At 43.1% G+C, this 16,732-nt stretch overlaps 1 protein-coding gene across 3 annotated transcripts in view; it reads left to right on the top strand.

The window, feature by feature from the left end:
• SORL1 (sortilin related receptor 1) overlaps positions 1-16,732 on the top strand; it is a 162,717-nt gene that overhangs the window by 49,388 nt on the left and 96,597 nt on the right. For all 3 annotated transcript variants that reach the window (XM_057748986.1, XM_057748987.1, XM_057748988.1), the window contains exons 7-11: positions 395-496; positions 1,519-1,688; positions 6,654-6,846; positions 9,664-9,781; positions 9,992-10,065. In XM_057748986.1, the coding sequence (XP_057604969.1) occupies positions 395-496; positions 1,519-1,688; positions 6,654-6,846; positions 9,664-9,781; positions 9,992-10,065 (657 nt within the window). The remainder of the gene's footprint in view (positions 1-394; positions 497-1,518; positions 1,689-6,653; positions 6,847-9,663; positions 9,782-9,991; positions 10,066-16,732) is intronic.

Raw genomic sequence — 16,732 nt, 5'->3', positions numbered from 1 at the left:
TGTTCTGTATGCAGATCAGGTGTGTGGCTGACCTCAGTCCATCACACAGTCCTCTCCCTGTTGTGCTCTACTTAAGCTTTGGCAACCTCTGCGCCACCCCCCACCCCACGCCGCCTCCAAGCTCAAGTTCTCCCATCATACCATCGTCCTTCTTCTTCATGTAGTATATGGAGTATTTATTATCTATTGCATACCAGGTATCTAGGATAAAGTGGTATAGCCCAAACTGCCCAGTGACAGCAAACATTGCAAAAATGTGCATTTGCAGTCACACTCTCTATTTTGTATTTTTAGCAGAATCAGAGGGGTCTGACTTTTCTGTTTACTTTTTCGCATCTTTTGAGTGGCTATAATATGGTACAGTTGATTTTTTTTTTCTCCTCTTCCTTGGCAGCATCTCTTTGACATTCCGCAGCCGTCCTCTGTTCAGCTCTGGGTCTCCTTTGGCCGGAAGCCCATGAGAGCAGCCCAGTTTGTCACAAGACATCCTATTAATGTGAGTGGGGTCTGTGCAGGGGTGGGAAGGAGGGCTGTTGTCCTCATGCAGAGGTCAGAGGGAGGGTGATGGGGGGTGGATACTTAATGGAGGCTCCCTGAAGTCACTTTCTAGATTGGTCTCAAGAGAGAACCATTATGCTTTGGGCATCTTGGTCTGTTTTTTTCCCTCTTCACTTTTTGAAGGGGAGCTGAATGGGAGCCTTAATTTGCTTTAAGTGGAGAAGGATTGGCTGAGAGCTTTGGAGCCAGAGTCAATGGGCTCAGTGTGCCAGTGCTGGAGGAATGGGAGCTTAGTGACAGCAGTAGTTATTTATTAAGTACCTGCTGTGTTGCTCACAGATGGTGAGGTTCCAGAAGGGGATAGGATTTGAGTCTCACCCTTTTAGAAACAGATGGGCTGGAGAGCCTGGGAGCAGAGCAGAGGAAGAAACCACATACAGTCAAAGGCTTGACTGTGCAGGATGTGTTAGAACGTAGAGAGTGATAGGGAAGGTCAGTGTGAGCTGAGTCATCAGAGAAGTGACCATGGGGAGGAGGTGGCATTTGAAGGCCTTGATGCCAGGAGTTGGTGTGATGGAAGGTTAGTAGCTCAGAGGAGGATGTGATGGAGAATACGCTTGTCGGTTCTTTGCTTTCTCTGGGTTCCGCTTTCCTGTAGTCACCTTAGAGAAGAGGAGAGGGAAGGAAATGCACATTAACCCGTATTGTACTTTGTACTAATGATAGGGAGACGTTATTAACTAAAAGCAATTTCTGGGTCATTTTTGGAGTTCAGGACTCATTCTTATTTTGTGCCCTATGTGCCATTAAGGGGCCTGCTCCAGCCACAGAGCAGTCTCAGGGTCTCCAAAGAGACAGTTGGCCAAGCTTCTTTCCCAAGATGGAGAGGCTTTTTGTGGGCTCTGAGCCCACACTCCTCACTGGGACATTTGGAAGTCATTGATTCAGTGTGCACTGGGACAGTCCACAGGGCATATGCGGTTTTTTGACTTGTGTCTTTTTTGACTCCGGATGCCAAAGGAATATTACATCGCAGATGCCTCCGAGGACCAGGTGTTTGTGTGTGTCAGTCACAGTAACAACCGCACCAACCTGTACATCTCAGAGGCAGAGGGACTGAAGTTCTCGCTGTCCTTGGAGAACGTGCTCTATTACAGCCCCGCAGGGGCAGGAAGTGACACCTTGGTGAGGTAAGGACACCAGGAGGCCGTCCCTGCTTTCTCACCCTGGCACGACCTCTCGTTGGGTGGTTTTCAACATTAGATGCACATTTGGTCTCACCTGGGCTTGGGGGGGTGGTTTCAGAAACCCCAGTGATGCCTGGCTCACCTTCCTGGAAATTATATTTTATCTGGTTTGGGGTGTGATGAGCACATGCGGATTTTAAAAAGCTCCCCAGGTGATGTGTATGTGTTGCAGAGACGAAGCACCGCTGCCCTAGGGGACACTTAGGGTCACCGCCACGGTGTCAGCCACTCCTTTGGGTTCCCTTCATTCGGTTACCTGGTTTTGTGGTCTCAGAGCCAGTGGGAAAGAGCACTTGCAAAATATCATCGACTCTGGGCTAGCTGGTATATGTGGCCACCAGGTCCTGCGTCCACGTGACTCTGGTTAATTGACATCATTGCTCTTTTTTTCAGTAATTGCAAGGTATCGTTCTGTGGTGTCTGTGGAAAGACACCAGCATCATTGATCCATTATCAGTAAATCACATGCCTGGAGTGGCCCTGCAGTAACTGGCATCCTCTGGGCCATGGAGGAGTCTGGGGTTCGGGACGGGTGGATGCCATGAATCTGTGGGTGGCACTGTGATCCATTAGTGCCACGAGGCCATTGACTCTCATTTGTCGTGTGACAGAGCAGACTTGTGTGTGCCTGACTATGATTAAGATTACTCTCTGCTTTTGGGAAGAGCCATATGGTGGAGCTGACTGGTCTGCCGTGAGGTCTGGCCTTAAGGCCGTGACCAGCAGGTCAGAGGGCATGTCCCTGCTGCCCACTGACCCTCTTCATGTTGCCACTTCATTCAGTCATCCGTTCATTCAGCAAATGTGCTGCTGCTCGGTGCCGGTGGTATTGCATGCACAGCCATGAAATAGCGTATCTTGCAAGGAAAACTCAGAACGAGGCCCCGTTCTACGGAGCTTTTGTTCTGATTGGGGAAAGAATATAAACAAATAGGTGATCTGCTGATAATGGTGAGTGCTGAGAAGAAAAACAAAGTGAGATAAGAGGACAGAGGGTTACGGGGGTGTTACTCTATATTGGCTGGTTGTGGAAAGCTGTTGGTCGTGGAGATTGAGTTTGGCTGGACCGGGGGTGGTAGCAGTGGAGGTGCTGGAAATGGTCAAATTCTGACCATTTCCTGCTGGACTTGCTGATGGATTGGCATGGGGTATGAGAGAAGGAGGAGTCAGGGGCCCACCACTGTTTGGCCAGAGTAGCTGGTACAGTGATGGTTTCAGACCGTGGGGGAGGGCTGGGCGAGGTGCAGGTGTGGGGAAAAGATCAACAGTTGTGGTTTGGAGAGGCCTGTTAGATACCCAAGTGGAGAACTTTCTGCATGGTCTCCGATATGCCTTTCCACAGCCTGTTTCTTCTCCTACGGAGGTACTGTCATCTTTGTCTCCTCACTTTTTTCCCCCAGTTTAGACTCACAGGTTATTATTCAGTGTCTAATAATGTGTTATAAACCATTCCTGCCGTTGATTCATCCTCAGGTTGTTCTGGTTTGCTCAATCACCGCCCCTTTGGGCTTGCTTCTGTGGCTTTTTTTTTTTTTTAATGATTTATTGAAGTGAAATTCTCATAACATAAACTTACCCATTTTAAAGTAAACAATTCATGGCACATAGCACATTCACAGTGTTGTGCAACCACCAGCTTTATCTAATTCCCAGACACTTACATTTGCATTTTCCCCCAAAGAAAACCCCTTACCCGGTCAGCAGTTTCTGTCCACTCTCCCCTCCCCCAGCCCCTGGCAACCACCAGGTACTTTCTGTCTCTATGGATTTTGCCTTTTCTGGCTATTTCATACAAATGGACTCATGCCACAGCACCTGACCTCTGTGTCTGACTTTTTGTCTGGTTCACTTTGTGTAACTAATGTCTTCAAGGTTTATCCATGTGCAACGCGTGTCAGTACTTCTTTCCTTTGTAAGGGTAATAGGCTCCTTACTTTTTAATAACTAAAATCATGAACCACCCGCTCTTTGGCCTTTTGCCAACTCTTTGTTTTGCCCCTTTGAGAGCCTCTGGCTACAGGGTGGGTAAGTCACAGCTTGGCCAAGGTTTCCTCGACTTCTGCATTGGTCAGCTGTTCAGGGTGCAGGTGGCAGGGCAGCGCAGGAGCCCGAGGCTGCAGAGAGCGGATCCCCGGGAAACGGGAGCCTCAGTGCCACGGCCATATGGCCATGGTGCCCAGAGGGATGGCCCCTTATGCGTTACAAATGTACACCTCCCCCGCCCCCCCCAGCCCGCACCCTACCTGCGTACTCGGCCCAGTTAGGAAAGTGAAAATAGATTTATGTCAAGATTCGTAGACTGACATCCTCCTCAGCCTTCTTATTTTGTTTTCTTCAGCTTTTTCTCTTGGGACTGGAGCTGTTCAGATGTGCTCTTGTGAATGACCTTTGGCATCTGCGTCTCCATCTCAGCTCAGTGACGTAGGAGCAGGGGGAATGTGCAGATTATGTGGGCAGGCTGGCCTAACTTAAAAAAGAAAAAGAAAACCACACCAAATAAAACCAGCTATTCTTTGAGCCCAGTGGGAAAGTGTGGTGCCGAGGACCTGGATCTCATTACTTAGAGACCTGGAGAAGGAATTCTTACCAGGGGTGACCCTGACCTTGGTGAGATGTGCCAAGTGGAGGTAGCATCTAGATGGAGGGACAGACCTGGGACAGGAGAGGCGGCGGGCCCATCTTGAGGCAGACCCAGTCGATTCTGTGCTGAGGGTGACCGAGGGGGATCTGGTGACCTGCCTGGTGAGGAGAAGCAAGTGGTGAGAGCCTGTGAGAGAAAAGGGAAGAAAACGGACTGTCAGCGGGAGATGCTTGGGTGAGTCAGATGGTTGTAGGGCACGAGGCATCAGAGGGGGAGATGACAGGATGGGTGGGGGCCCGGAGGCGGAGGAGTGTAGGAGGTACAGAAGGCAGGCTTCTGCTTGGATCGAAAAGATAAAATGCCAGGAGAAAGACCAGGAAAAGAAACAGGGCTCCTCGAAATGAAGCTCAGGCCTCCCAGATAAATTGAAAGAAACCAATACGGCTGAGGATGGTGGACCTCATGTTGCTAGGATTGCAAGTAGGAGAGTCGGGGCGGATGGAAGGCAGTGGGGAACAGACCTGGGGCCCATTCCTAAGGATGCAACTGAGAAACAACTGAAAGAGACCTAAGGAGGCCACACGACAGAACGTGTGGTCTCAGCGCCAGTGGTTTCTGGAGGACCTTGCTCCGTCTCTCAGGCTGCGGTGGCCCTGCCACTTCTGTGGGCTTCTTTCTGTCTGAGGTGGCCAGTCATCCAGCTCGAGATGTGTATGACAGATAACGGGAAAGTGCAGGTCTGTGCTTGTTTACAAAGCCCGGTGGCTCAGAACCCTCCAAATGAAGGACACGCTTCCAGGTTTATAAGCCACGTGGGACCCATGGCTACCCTTTCTCAGAGATCTCTTCTGTTTGTAGTGTGTGTACCATGTTAGCTTCCTAGGGAAACTGCAGTATCTGGGCTGGCAGTTAAGGCCAGGGAAGGTCTTCTCTGCTTCACTGTTGGTAAGCATAACCTCAGGGTCTCCAGAGCTATCTTTGTTGGATATGCTGCGTCTTTGGGAAGGGGTTCTGCTTTGCTCCCTGACAAACCCTGTGGGCTTCTGTTTGAACAGGGTGTTGGCTAATTAGTTGTATCTGGACAGTGTAACCCCTTAGCTGTATTCCTACATATTGGGTTAAATTGTAAGCCCCAGCACTATACATAAATTTTTAAATTGAAGTATAGTTGATTTACAATGTTGTGTTCATTTCTACTGTACAGCAAAGTGATTCAGTTATACATATATAGATATTCTTTTTAACATACAGTTCCATTATGGTTTACTACAGGATATTAAATATAGTTCCCTATGCTATACAGTAGAACCTTATTGTTTATGCATTCTATATATACTAGTTTGCATCTGCTAACCCCAAACTCCCAGTCCTTCTCTCCTCCATGCCATTTCCCCCATGGCAACCACAAGTCTGTTCTTTATGTCTGTGTGTTTCTGTTTCATAGATAGGTTCATTTGTGTTATATGTTAGATTCCACATGTAAGTGATATCATAGGTATTCGTCATTCTCTTTCTGACTTATTTCACTTAGTATGATAACCTCTAGGTCCATTCATGTTGCTGCAAATGGCATTTCTTTTTTTTTTCTTATGGCTGGGTAGTATTCTATTGTGTATATATACCACATCTTTATCCATTCATTTGTTAATGGACATTTAGGTTGTTTCCATGTCTTGGCTATTGTGAATAGGCCAGCACTATAATTAGTATCTGGTGAGTTTGGTTTAATGTTTCCTCTTTGTCAGGGCTCACTGGAGGACTTGGGGTCAGTTTTCATTAGTTAAGAAATAAATGTGACTCTGACATCAACTTTTCTGTGTCGTATTCATCATTCTGAAGCTCGTGTGAGGAGTAATTGATGAGATGAACATCTTGGCCCTCAAAGTTAAAAAAACATGACTTTTTAAAAAAGGCAGATTATTCAGCCATAAGAAGGAATGAAGTACTGATACAGCATGGATGAACCTTGAAAACATTATGCTAAGAGAAAGTAACCAGATACAAAAGGCCACATATTGTATAATTCCACTTATATGAAAAGTCTAGAATAGGCACATCGTAGTGACAGAAAACTGAGCAGTGGTTGCCAACATCTGGGATGGGAATGGAGAGTGGGGCGTGACTGCCAGTGGGTACACGGTTTCTCTTTGGGATGATGAAAACGTTCTGGGACTACATAGTGATGATGGTTGTGTAGCATTGGGGAGGTACTTAATGTCACTGAATTGTGTACTTTAGAATGGTTAAATTTCACGTTATGTAAAATAAGAACATACCAAGCAAATAATGAATTCAGGCTCACAGCTGTTTACTTTCTCTTCATGTAGGTATTTTGCAAACGAGCCCTTTGCTGACTTCCACCGCGTGGAGGGCTTGCAGGGAGTCTACATTGCTACCCTGATTAACGGTTCCATGAATGAGGAGAACATGAGATCAGTCATCACCTTTGACAAAGGGGGCACCTGGGAATTCCTTCAGGCCCCAGCCTTCACGGGATATGGAGAGAAAATCAATTGTGAGGTATAGATGCTTTACCCTTGCTTGCATTGTTTTTTGTTTTTTTAAAAAATAAATTTATTTAGTTACTTTTATTTTTTGGCTGCGTTGGGTCTTCGTTGCTGTGCGCAGGCTTTCTCTAGTTGCAGCGAGCGGGCTACTCTTCTTCGTGGTGCACAGGCTTCTCATTGCAGTTGCTTTTCTTGTTGCAGACGGAGCACAGGTGCTAGGCGCTCAATCTTCAGTAGTTGTGGCACATGGGCTCAATAGTTGTGGCGCACGGGCTTAGTTGCTCTGCGGTATGTGTGATCTTCCTGGAGCAGGGATCCAACCCCTGTCCCCTGCATTGGCAGGTGGATTCTTAACCACTTGGCCACCAGGGAAGTCCTTGCTTGCATTGTTAATACACACTTTTAACTGTAGTTCTACTCTTAACAGTTCCCAGACTCTGCACCAAGATACCTTGGGGTGCCATAATGAACCACAGGGGCGCCATGGGATATTTTAAGTTTTTAAGGGAAAACCCATGATACTTGACATCTGCTAGTCACCATGTAAATTACGGTCTTGAGTTAGTTCACAGTTTCAACATTAGCTCATGCTATATGTCTTTTGATGACATACTTTGTGAAGCTGGATTTTTGGCAGTTGATGTGATAAAAAGCAAGTAAGAAAATCAGGTTGGCACAGGAAATGTTGGTTGTGGTATCTGATTAGATTCCAAAGTTTAAGAAGCTGTGCAGTGCCCAGCAGGTGTCTATATCCTATTATTAAGTAATTTTGGTTGTTTAAGAATGAAATAAAAGTTTTATGTTTCCTTTCAATTTATACACACACACTGTTATTTCAAACTGCTGCTAAGTTATTAGGATGTACACTTATTAAGTTGTTTGGACTTATCTATGTTAAAAAACAAACATTGGTATTTCTTCTGAGCTGAGGCTGTTATAAAAAAAATTACCGAGACACCAGTTGTGCTGGGAACCAAGAAGGTTTGGGGACCTGTGCTGTAAGTTATTATCTCTGGGGAACATCTTTTAAAATTCCTCCCTGAATGTAATTTAGGATTCTACAATTTTCCCTACCTGTGGCTTCATCTGAAAAGCTCATGATACTAAATTGTGTTATTTGGTGCCATTCAGTGTTCCCATTCGCCTAAGCAACTCCTTCCTTTTCCCTGGGAGAGAAGTCTGTGATTGTGGTCCCTGGCTTTATGTGACACCTCACACCTCCTTCTTCTTTTCTCTAGGAAATCTAGGGTGTGTAAAGTAGGCAAGCAGAAGGAACTTGGAAAAAAACAGTAGTACTCATTTTTGGAGAAACTGTAACATTCTAGTTAGACAATTACCTGGTCTTTTGGATTTTTGAATTTCATTTGTCCATGGTTAAATATATTCTCTCTCTTGTATGCTGTATCCGCGGTCCTTGAGAAAATTATTTTGGAGACTCTTGTTCTAGAATGTACTTCTTGATTTTTCTTCCCTATTTGGCAACAGGTCTGGACTTACACATCGAGTCTAGCTTTGGAGAGAGGCAGGTTATAAGTAGGTGCAGATAAACACCTAGGTGTTGCTTCCCTGCAGGGTGTAGGTCGGGGAGGGGTGTTGTGGAGCATGCAGTAGGGGTCCAAAGCTCGGTTAAATAAAAGGTATAGTACTGTTAAAAGCGAGCTGCTTATTTCCTTGACTGCTCGGTTTATTTATGAACTGTACAACAGTTAGTTTCTGCTTCTGATTTTAGGTGCTGACAGAAAAGGTGAGTTGGCAGATATTTCTTTGAAACTCAACCTAAGTTACTCCAGTTTTCATTTGCTAAACTTTGATGCTAGCAAGACGGATAATTGTTAGATCCTTTTGTTATAAAAATAAGTGTATCTAGCAGGTCATGTCCGTGTTTACCTGTAACATAAGCACACATGGAGACACCCTATCTAGAACACTGGACGAGGCTAAGTCACATTTGATGGTCCCTTTCTGCCAGGAGAGTCAGGCATGACCCTATAGCAAAAGGCCTTGTTTGCAGGACTATTAAAATCTGAACAAAAGTGGTGGATTCCAGTTTGAATAACTTGAAGTCCTGCAGAGGACACCTGAAGACTTTTTGTACAAATGCAGACTAAAAAAAGTTTCATGTGGCTCTTTTGGTGTTTATATCTCATATGGTGTACACCTGGGAGCTTATCAATGAGACTTACTGACTTCTGATTCTTAGTTTTTCTTCTGACAGAGTTGCTTAAATCATATTTGAAATACATCTCCACTGACTTAGAAAATAAGTACCATGAAATCATTTCATTTCTCCCAAGTTGTGAGTCACTTGAGAGAACCTCTGTGTAACATGGAGAGAGTGATAGCTTTCCTGTCTACTTGAGTTTGGCACTGATTTCTTTTTTCTTTTTTTTCTTAATTTTTACTGAAACATAGTTGATTTACCATGTGGTGTTAGTTTCAGGTGTACAGATTCTTTTCTATCATAGGTAATTATAAGATATTGCATATAGTTACCCATGCTATACAGTAAGTAGGTCCTTATAGGTTATCTATTTTATATATGGCACTGATTTCTAATTGGTATTCTCTGAGAGTCTCAGAAGGAATTTTTTTTTAGGAGTTTTCTCTTTTCTTCCACAAGAGGCGTTTATGTGGTTCAGATGATCACGTCCACCGGGGGGGCAGTGGAGGGGGTGGTTGTGGGGAGAGCTGGGCTGTGGCTCTGGTCTCCTTTGGGCCAGATCTCCTTCCTCTGTGCCAACTGCATTGTGGGCCCAGGAGGCCTAAGAGTTTAGAGGAAGACCTCTGTGTCATATCGTGTATTGACGGCGCTTAAACTTGTGTCCTGTAGCTCTCCCAGGGCTGCTCCCTACATCTGGCCCAGCGGCTCAGCCAGCTGCTCAGCCTCCAGCTCCGAAGGATGCCCATCCTGTCCAAGGAGTCGGCGCCCGGTCTCATCATCGCCACCGGTAAGTTGGCTTTGCCTGTTCTCTCTGACGGGTTGAGCTGTTGGCTTATGTGCAGCTAAATACACAGTGACCACCGCCACCTAGGGCAGTACTGGCTGCTCGTGGTTCTGAGACACCTTAGTTGCTAGATGACTCAGAATTTCTGATTGAGCAAGGTGATTATCTGACGTATTCGTGACATTAAAAATAATTACTCTTCTTGCCTCTTAGGTTCGGTAGGAAAGAACTTGGCAAGCAAGACAAACGTGTACATCTCCAGCAGTGCTGGAGCCCGGTGGCGAGAGGTCAGCCCCCCGACCCCTGCACCCCTGCTCTTGTTTGTGTGAGAACGTGAACTGTGCCTTGACATTCCAAGGACACACATGGCCAGTGGTAGAGGTCAGCGATGCCAAGTATGATTATAAAATAAGGAGAGGTACCCAGAGCCACACACAAGGGTCATCTGTGCTGATTTATATTCACACCCCGTGATGTGGGCTTGTGATTTTGCCAAAAATGTTACTTTGAATCCAAAACAGACTTTAAAAAAAAATTGTGAATTTATGTAAATATCTCAAGATTGTAAGTTCCATGAGGATAAGGCAGTGTCTGTTTTGTCACTTCTTTACTCCTGGGACCCAGCAGTGTCTGGCACGGACACTTGGTGTTCAGTAAGGGTTGGCCGAATCCATGAGCAAAATTGTAATGTATTGATAGTTGTAGTGGTATCAGGTCTGACCCTGGTGACTTATTTTTTGCATATTAGTGAAGTTAAAGAAATTTAAATCAAGCTTCCCCACCCCCCTCACTGGGGCCATACTGTGCAGGTCCTTCATCTCATTCTGTGCTATGGAAGATTCCATGCTATGAAGACTGTGTGCTATGGAAGGAGGCTGGTTTTGCCTTAAGGTTGTGCAGCTAATTTGGATCTTCAGAAACTGATCATACCAGTTCTGAAGGTGGGGCTAATTCTCTAGTCTCAAAATGCTAACTCAGCCTTGGACATTAGAGAATTCCCAAACTTGTAAAAAAAAAAATGTTTTTCACCAGCCTCCCACCAGGGAGACAGGCATCTGGTCTCGTTCTGTAGGGGCTGCTTTCAGTGATGCTGTGCTGTGTGTGCAGGGAGCTGCCAGGATAGAACTCACTAGGTCTCCTGCAGGCTGGGCGTGATGTCAGAGGGGCTGCGGGGTTGTCAGGAGAACCAGCAGACAGCTCTCATCCTTATGGTGCTCTTTCTGGGAATGCAATACGTACATCTTCAAACTGAAACGTGTAGCATGTGAGGCAGTAATAAGACCCAACATTTACTTACAGAGGCCTGTCACATACCATTCCTCCAGCCGAGAGATGTGGTACCCAGACATTGAGAGAGAGTGTGTGTGTGTGTGTGGGTGTGTGTGTGTGAGAGAGTGTGTGTATGTAAGGTAAGGACTGTACAGCTGTATGGTATGGTAGAGAACATAATTACGTATTCGGATGAAGGAGATTGTGATGGCCAGAGTAGTCAAAAAGTGTGAACACGTCTGAATTTTGGGGGCATCCTTGTCCTGCTCACATGGAAAAGATTAAACAGCGGCTTTCCTTTTCCCTGGAGCCGGACATTCCTTTTGAAATTGGGTGTTCTCTCCTCCACGGATAGGCTTGTGGTTTGTTTGTACCTTCTGATGTTGGTGTAACCTGGGATTTGAACATCTGCAAGTGATTTCCTTCTGGGGAGAAAGCAGTGTCTTGTTCCTCCTCTGGTGAAGTGGTGTCCTCTGGCTGGGCTGGGGCAGCTGTCAGCACCTCCCGGCAGGCGTGCGCCACGCCTGCCAAGAGGCAGCCATCACACAAGGGGTCTTATGTTTGGAACTAGCGGAGAGCTCACTAGGGGATGAAGAAGCTTGAGACTGTCTGTGTGAGCGGGCATCTGAGTCCCCAGGGGCAGCCTTCTCTTTAGAGGGGTAGTCTCGGGTGTGTGGGGGGATTGATGGTGGCCGGGGAAGAGGAAGTGGCATGCTGTTGACAGATGCTGCCTGGAAAACTAATGCCTACAATTCTTGTTCCACTTCTACTAGTAAGTTGTGCAAATTCTCAGATCCATAGAGTTCCTTTTTTGTACTTACAGAAAACAACTTTGTTGAGGCATATGGGAGTACAGTAAACCACGCATATTTAAAGCATATACTTTGATCAGGATTGATGACCATCACTGCACCTTCACCAACACCACAGTGAAGACTGTCCCATGGCCCACAAAGTATCTTTGTGCCCCTTTCTAATTCATTCCTCTGTCTTCCCTCATCCCTCCAGATTGTTAGCATTTTCTAGAATTCTGTGTGAATGGACTCATACAGTATGCAGTTTTTGGCTTTGAGGTTCATTCATGTTGTTTCATTTATCCGAGTTCCTTTCCTTTTTTTTTTTTTTTTTTACTGTTGATTAGTATCCCATTGTGGGGATATCTCACAATTTCTTTATCCATTTGTTGGTTGATGGACATTCTAGTTTTTGCTGATTACAGGTATAGCTGTTGTAAACATTTAATTACATTGTTTTTAGGTGAACATATATTTGTATTTTTCTTGGGTAGATACTGCGGGGAATGAATGAGTGGGCAACCTGGTGGGTGTATGTCTGGCTTTTAAAGGAATTACCAAATTTTTTTAAAGTATCAAATTGTTTTCCGAAGTGGATATACTGTTTCAGGATTCCACCAGTGAGTCCTGATTGCGTCCAGTGCAGGCTGACACATGAATATGGTCAGTCTTTTAAATTTTAGGCATTTTAATAAATGCATCTGATGGCTCATTGTGGTTTTAATTGACATTTATTTGATGACTGTGTTGCTCTTTTCATATGCTCATTGGCCATTTTAAAGGTCTTCTTTTGAGGTGTCTGTTCAGATCTTTTACCTGTTTTAGAGAATTAGGTTGTCTTATTGAGATATGAGAGGTTTTTTTTTTTTTAATGTATATATTCTGAATTTAAGTCTTTTATGTGTGTTACAAGTATTTTCTCCTAGTTTGTGCCTTGCTTTTGTTTTCTTAATGGTGTCTTTTGAAGAGCAAATGTTTTTAATTTTGATGAAGTGTAATTTATCAGTTCTTTTCTTCTTTGTTTAATGCTCTTTGTTGTTCTGAGAAATGTTTGTCCTTCCCAAGGTTGCAGAGATTGTCCCCTGTGTATTCTTTTACAGGTTCTATAGTTTTAGGCTTTAAGTTTAGGTTTACGATCCATTTTGCGTTAATTTGTATGTGTGGTGTGAGGGAAGGGTTGATACTCATTTTTGCTTCTAGACATTCTGTTGGGTCAGCACCACTTGTTGAAAAGACTTCTCTTTTTCCCATCAAGTTGCCTTGGTGCCTGTTTGAAAATCAGTTGGCCACATGTGTGGGTCTTTTCACAGCTTTCTCTTCTGCTCCATTGATCTGTGTGTCTGTCTCTTCACCAAAACCAAATTGTCTTGATTACCAAAGACTTACAATAAGGGTTGAGATCAAGTAGGGTAAGTCTTCCAGTTTTGTCCTTTTAAAAAATTCCTTTGACTTATTCTAGGTCCTTTGTCTATCCACATACAATTTTAGAATCAGCTTGTCAATTTCTACAAAACCTGCTGGAATTTTGACTGCAGTCACATTGAATTTATAAATCAGTTTGGGGAAAATTGGCATAATAACACTACTGAGTCTTCTGACGCATGAATGTAGTATATTTCTTCATTTCTTTTAAAATTTCTCTTAGCATTATTTGATAGTTTTCAGTGTGGGGGTCTTGTATACCTTAGCTTTATTCCCAGGTATTTTTTATTTTTTGGTATTTCTGTAAATGGAATTTTCTTTTAAGTTCATTTTTTAATTTTTGCTATAGTATATGAGAACACAATTGATTTTTATATATTAACCTTGGATTCTGCAACCTTGCTAAAATAATTCATTGGTGTTAGTAGTTGTGTCGTATAATCAGTGTAAGCAATTGTATCATCTGCAAATAGGGACAGTTTTATTTCTTCCTTTCTTTTCTTTTTTTTTTAAATTTGTTTATTTTTATTTTTGGCTGTGTTGGGTCTTCATTACTCCTCGGGCTTTCTCTAGTTGCAGAGAGTGGGGGCTACTCATCATTGCGGTGCATGGGCTTCTCAGTGTGGTGGCTTCTCTTGCTGTGGGGCTCGGGTTCTAGGTTCGTGGGCTTCAGTAGTTGTGGTGCATGGGCTCTAGAGTGCAGGCTCAGTAGTTGTGGCGCACGGGCTTAGTTGCTCAGCGGCATGTGGAATCTTTGCAGACCAGGGATTGAACCCATGTCCCCTGCATTGGCAGGCAGGTTCTTAACCATTGTGTCATCTGGGAAGTCCTCTTTCTTCCTTTCTGATCTTTATGTATTTTATTTCTCATTTTCTCTCTACTTTCTCTTCCCTTCCCTAATGTGTAATAGTACAGTAATGTGTAATATGGTGTATTATGCTAAAGGAAAAACTCTTTTCCTTTACTCTCAGAATACTTCTAATGCCAAATGTATGGGGATTTTTCCATCACAGTAAGCAGTTCTGCAACTCTCCACATACCTATTGGATGTCCTACAATTCAGTCATGACACGTGCTAGCTGGAGTTAGCACAGACCTGCAGACTAAGGGCTCAGTCTCAGAAGACTGCCCCATCGCACCCCACTTCAGATGCCAGTTGCAAGTCTCAGGTTGTCACCTGTACTTCTGACTGGCCAGCTATAAATTGGGGGTTCCCATGACCCACTCTCTGGGTTCAGTAATTTGCTAGAGTGGCTGACAGAACTCAGGGAAATATTTATTTACATTTACGTGTTAATTATAAAGGATATTTCAAAGGATACAGATGAACATCCACATGAAGAGGTACATAGGACAGGGTCCAGAAGGGTCCTGACCGTGGAGCTTTTGTCCCTGTAGAGTTGGGGTGCGCCATCCTCCCAGCATATGGTTGTGTTCACCAACCTGGAAGCTCTCCAAATCCTGCAGTTTAGGAATTTTTTTTAACTAATCATTTGACTCTGTATTTTTTTTTAATTGAAATATAGTTGATTTACAATGTTGTGTTAGTTTCTGGTGTACAGCAAAGTGATTATATATATATATATATCATTCTTTTTCATATTCTTTTCCATTATGGTTTTTTACAGGATATTGAATATAGTTCTCTGTGCCATATAGTAGGTCCTTGTTATTTATCTGTTTTAATGGAGGCTTCATTGCATAGGCATGATTAATTATTGACTCACTCTCCAGCCCCTCTGTCCTCCTGGGAGGATGGAGGTGGGGCTGAAAGTGTCAAGCTTCTAATCACGCTTAGTTTTTCTGTTGGCCAGCCCCCATACTGTCCAGGAGCCCACCACAAGTCTCCTCATCTGGACAAAAGACTCCTATCACCCAGGAAATTACAAGGGCTATAGGAGCTCTGTGTAAGACACACTCCTGTCACCCCCATCAGTTAGAAAATTACAAGGGTTTTAGGAGCTCCGTGTTAGGAACTGGGGTCCAGGACCAAATATTAAAACAAAAGGTGTTCCTATTGCTCTTCAGCACACAGGACATTACAGACATTTTAGGATCTCCTGCCAGGAGCCTGGAACAAAGACCAGAGTTATATATTTCTTCTTATATCATAATATCACAAATGTAATATGTAATATGATATAGTACATTAATTGGTTCTTGAATATTAAACTATCCTTGAATTACTGGAGTAATTCTTGAACCCTACTTAGTTACGATATATTATCTTTTTTATATAAGGTTAGTTTTGATTTGCTAGTAGTTTTAAAAAGATATTAGTGTTATTCATGAGAGAGATTTGTCAGTAAATTTTTTCTTTTTCTTTTTTTTTTGGTAATGTCTTTGTCCAGTTTTGGTGTTAGGGTAAAACAAATGGAACAGCAATTCGTCCTCTTCTATTTTCTGACAAAGTTTGTGTAAGAGTGGTGTTTTTTTGTTTTTTCTTGAATAATTTACCAGTGAAGCTATCTGCATATGGATTTTTCTTCATGGGAATGTTTTTGTTTAGAAATTCATTTTCTCTGGTGGATAGAGAACGATTCGGATTTTCTGCTACTTGTGTCTGTTTTGGTGAGTTGTGTATTTTAAGACATTTGTCTTTTCATCTAAAGTTATTGAATTTGTTAGCTTAAAATTACTCAAGGTATATTTTCTTATGTTTTAAAATGTAGAATTTGTGGTGATAACCTGTTTTCATTCCTGGTATTGATGATTTATGTTTTTTTCTTCTACTTTTCTTGATTAGTTTAGTTAGTGGTTCATCAATATTATTGATCTTTTCAAAGAACCTGCTTTTGGCTTTAATTTTCTCTGTTGTCTGTTTTCTGTTTTGTTGATTTCTGCTCTGTAGTATTATCTTTTTCCTTGTCCTTGTTTACTTTGGATTTGCTTTTCTATTTGTAGCTTGTTAAGGTATAATTTTAGGTTATTGATTTTTAGATCTTTTCTTATGTAGGCATTTGCAACTCTCATTTTCCCTGTAAATACTGCTTTAGCTGTATGCCACAAATTTAGATGTGTTGTATTTTTGTTGTCATTCAGTTCAGAATATTTTTTAATGTCTCCCTTTATAATTGAGATGTAATTCACATGCACCACTTTGAAGTGTATGGTTCAGTGGTTTTGGGTATATTCACAAGTGATGTGATGTGCAACCGTCACCACTATCTAATTCCAGAACATTTTTATCACTTCATAATGTCCCTTTTGCTTTTTGTCTTTGATAAGTTATTTAGAAAAGAGTTGTTTAGTTTTCAGATATTTGAAATTTTCATAGATATCTTAATTTCCTTGTAGTCACATAATACACTTTATATGATTTCAGGTCCTTTAAACTTAATGGGACTTGTTTTGTGATCCAGCATGTGGTTTGTCTTAGTGAATATCTCATATGTATTAGCAAGGAATGTGTATTCTGTAGTTGTTGGATGCAGTGTTCTACAGATGTTATTTATATGAAGGTGGTTGG

This window comes from Hippopotamus amphibius, chromosome 9 (genome assembly GCF_030028045.1).
Source record: "Hippopotamus amphibius kiboko isolate mHipAmp2 chromosome 9, mHipAmp2.hap2, whole genome shotgun sequence".
Lineage (NCBI taxonomy): Eukaryota > Metazoa > Chordata > Mammalia > Artiodactyla > Hippopotamidae > Hippopotamus > Hippopotamus amphibius.
Note: the sequence above shows the minus strand (reverse complement) of the source record. Positions and strands in the feature narration are given on the sequence as shown.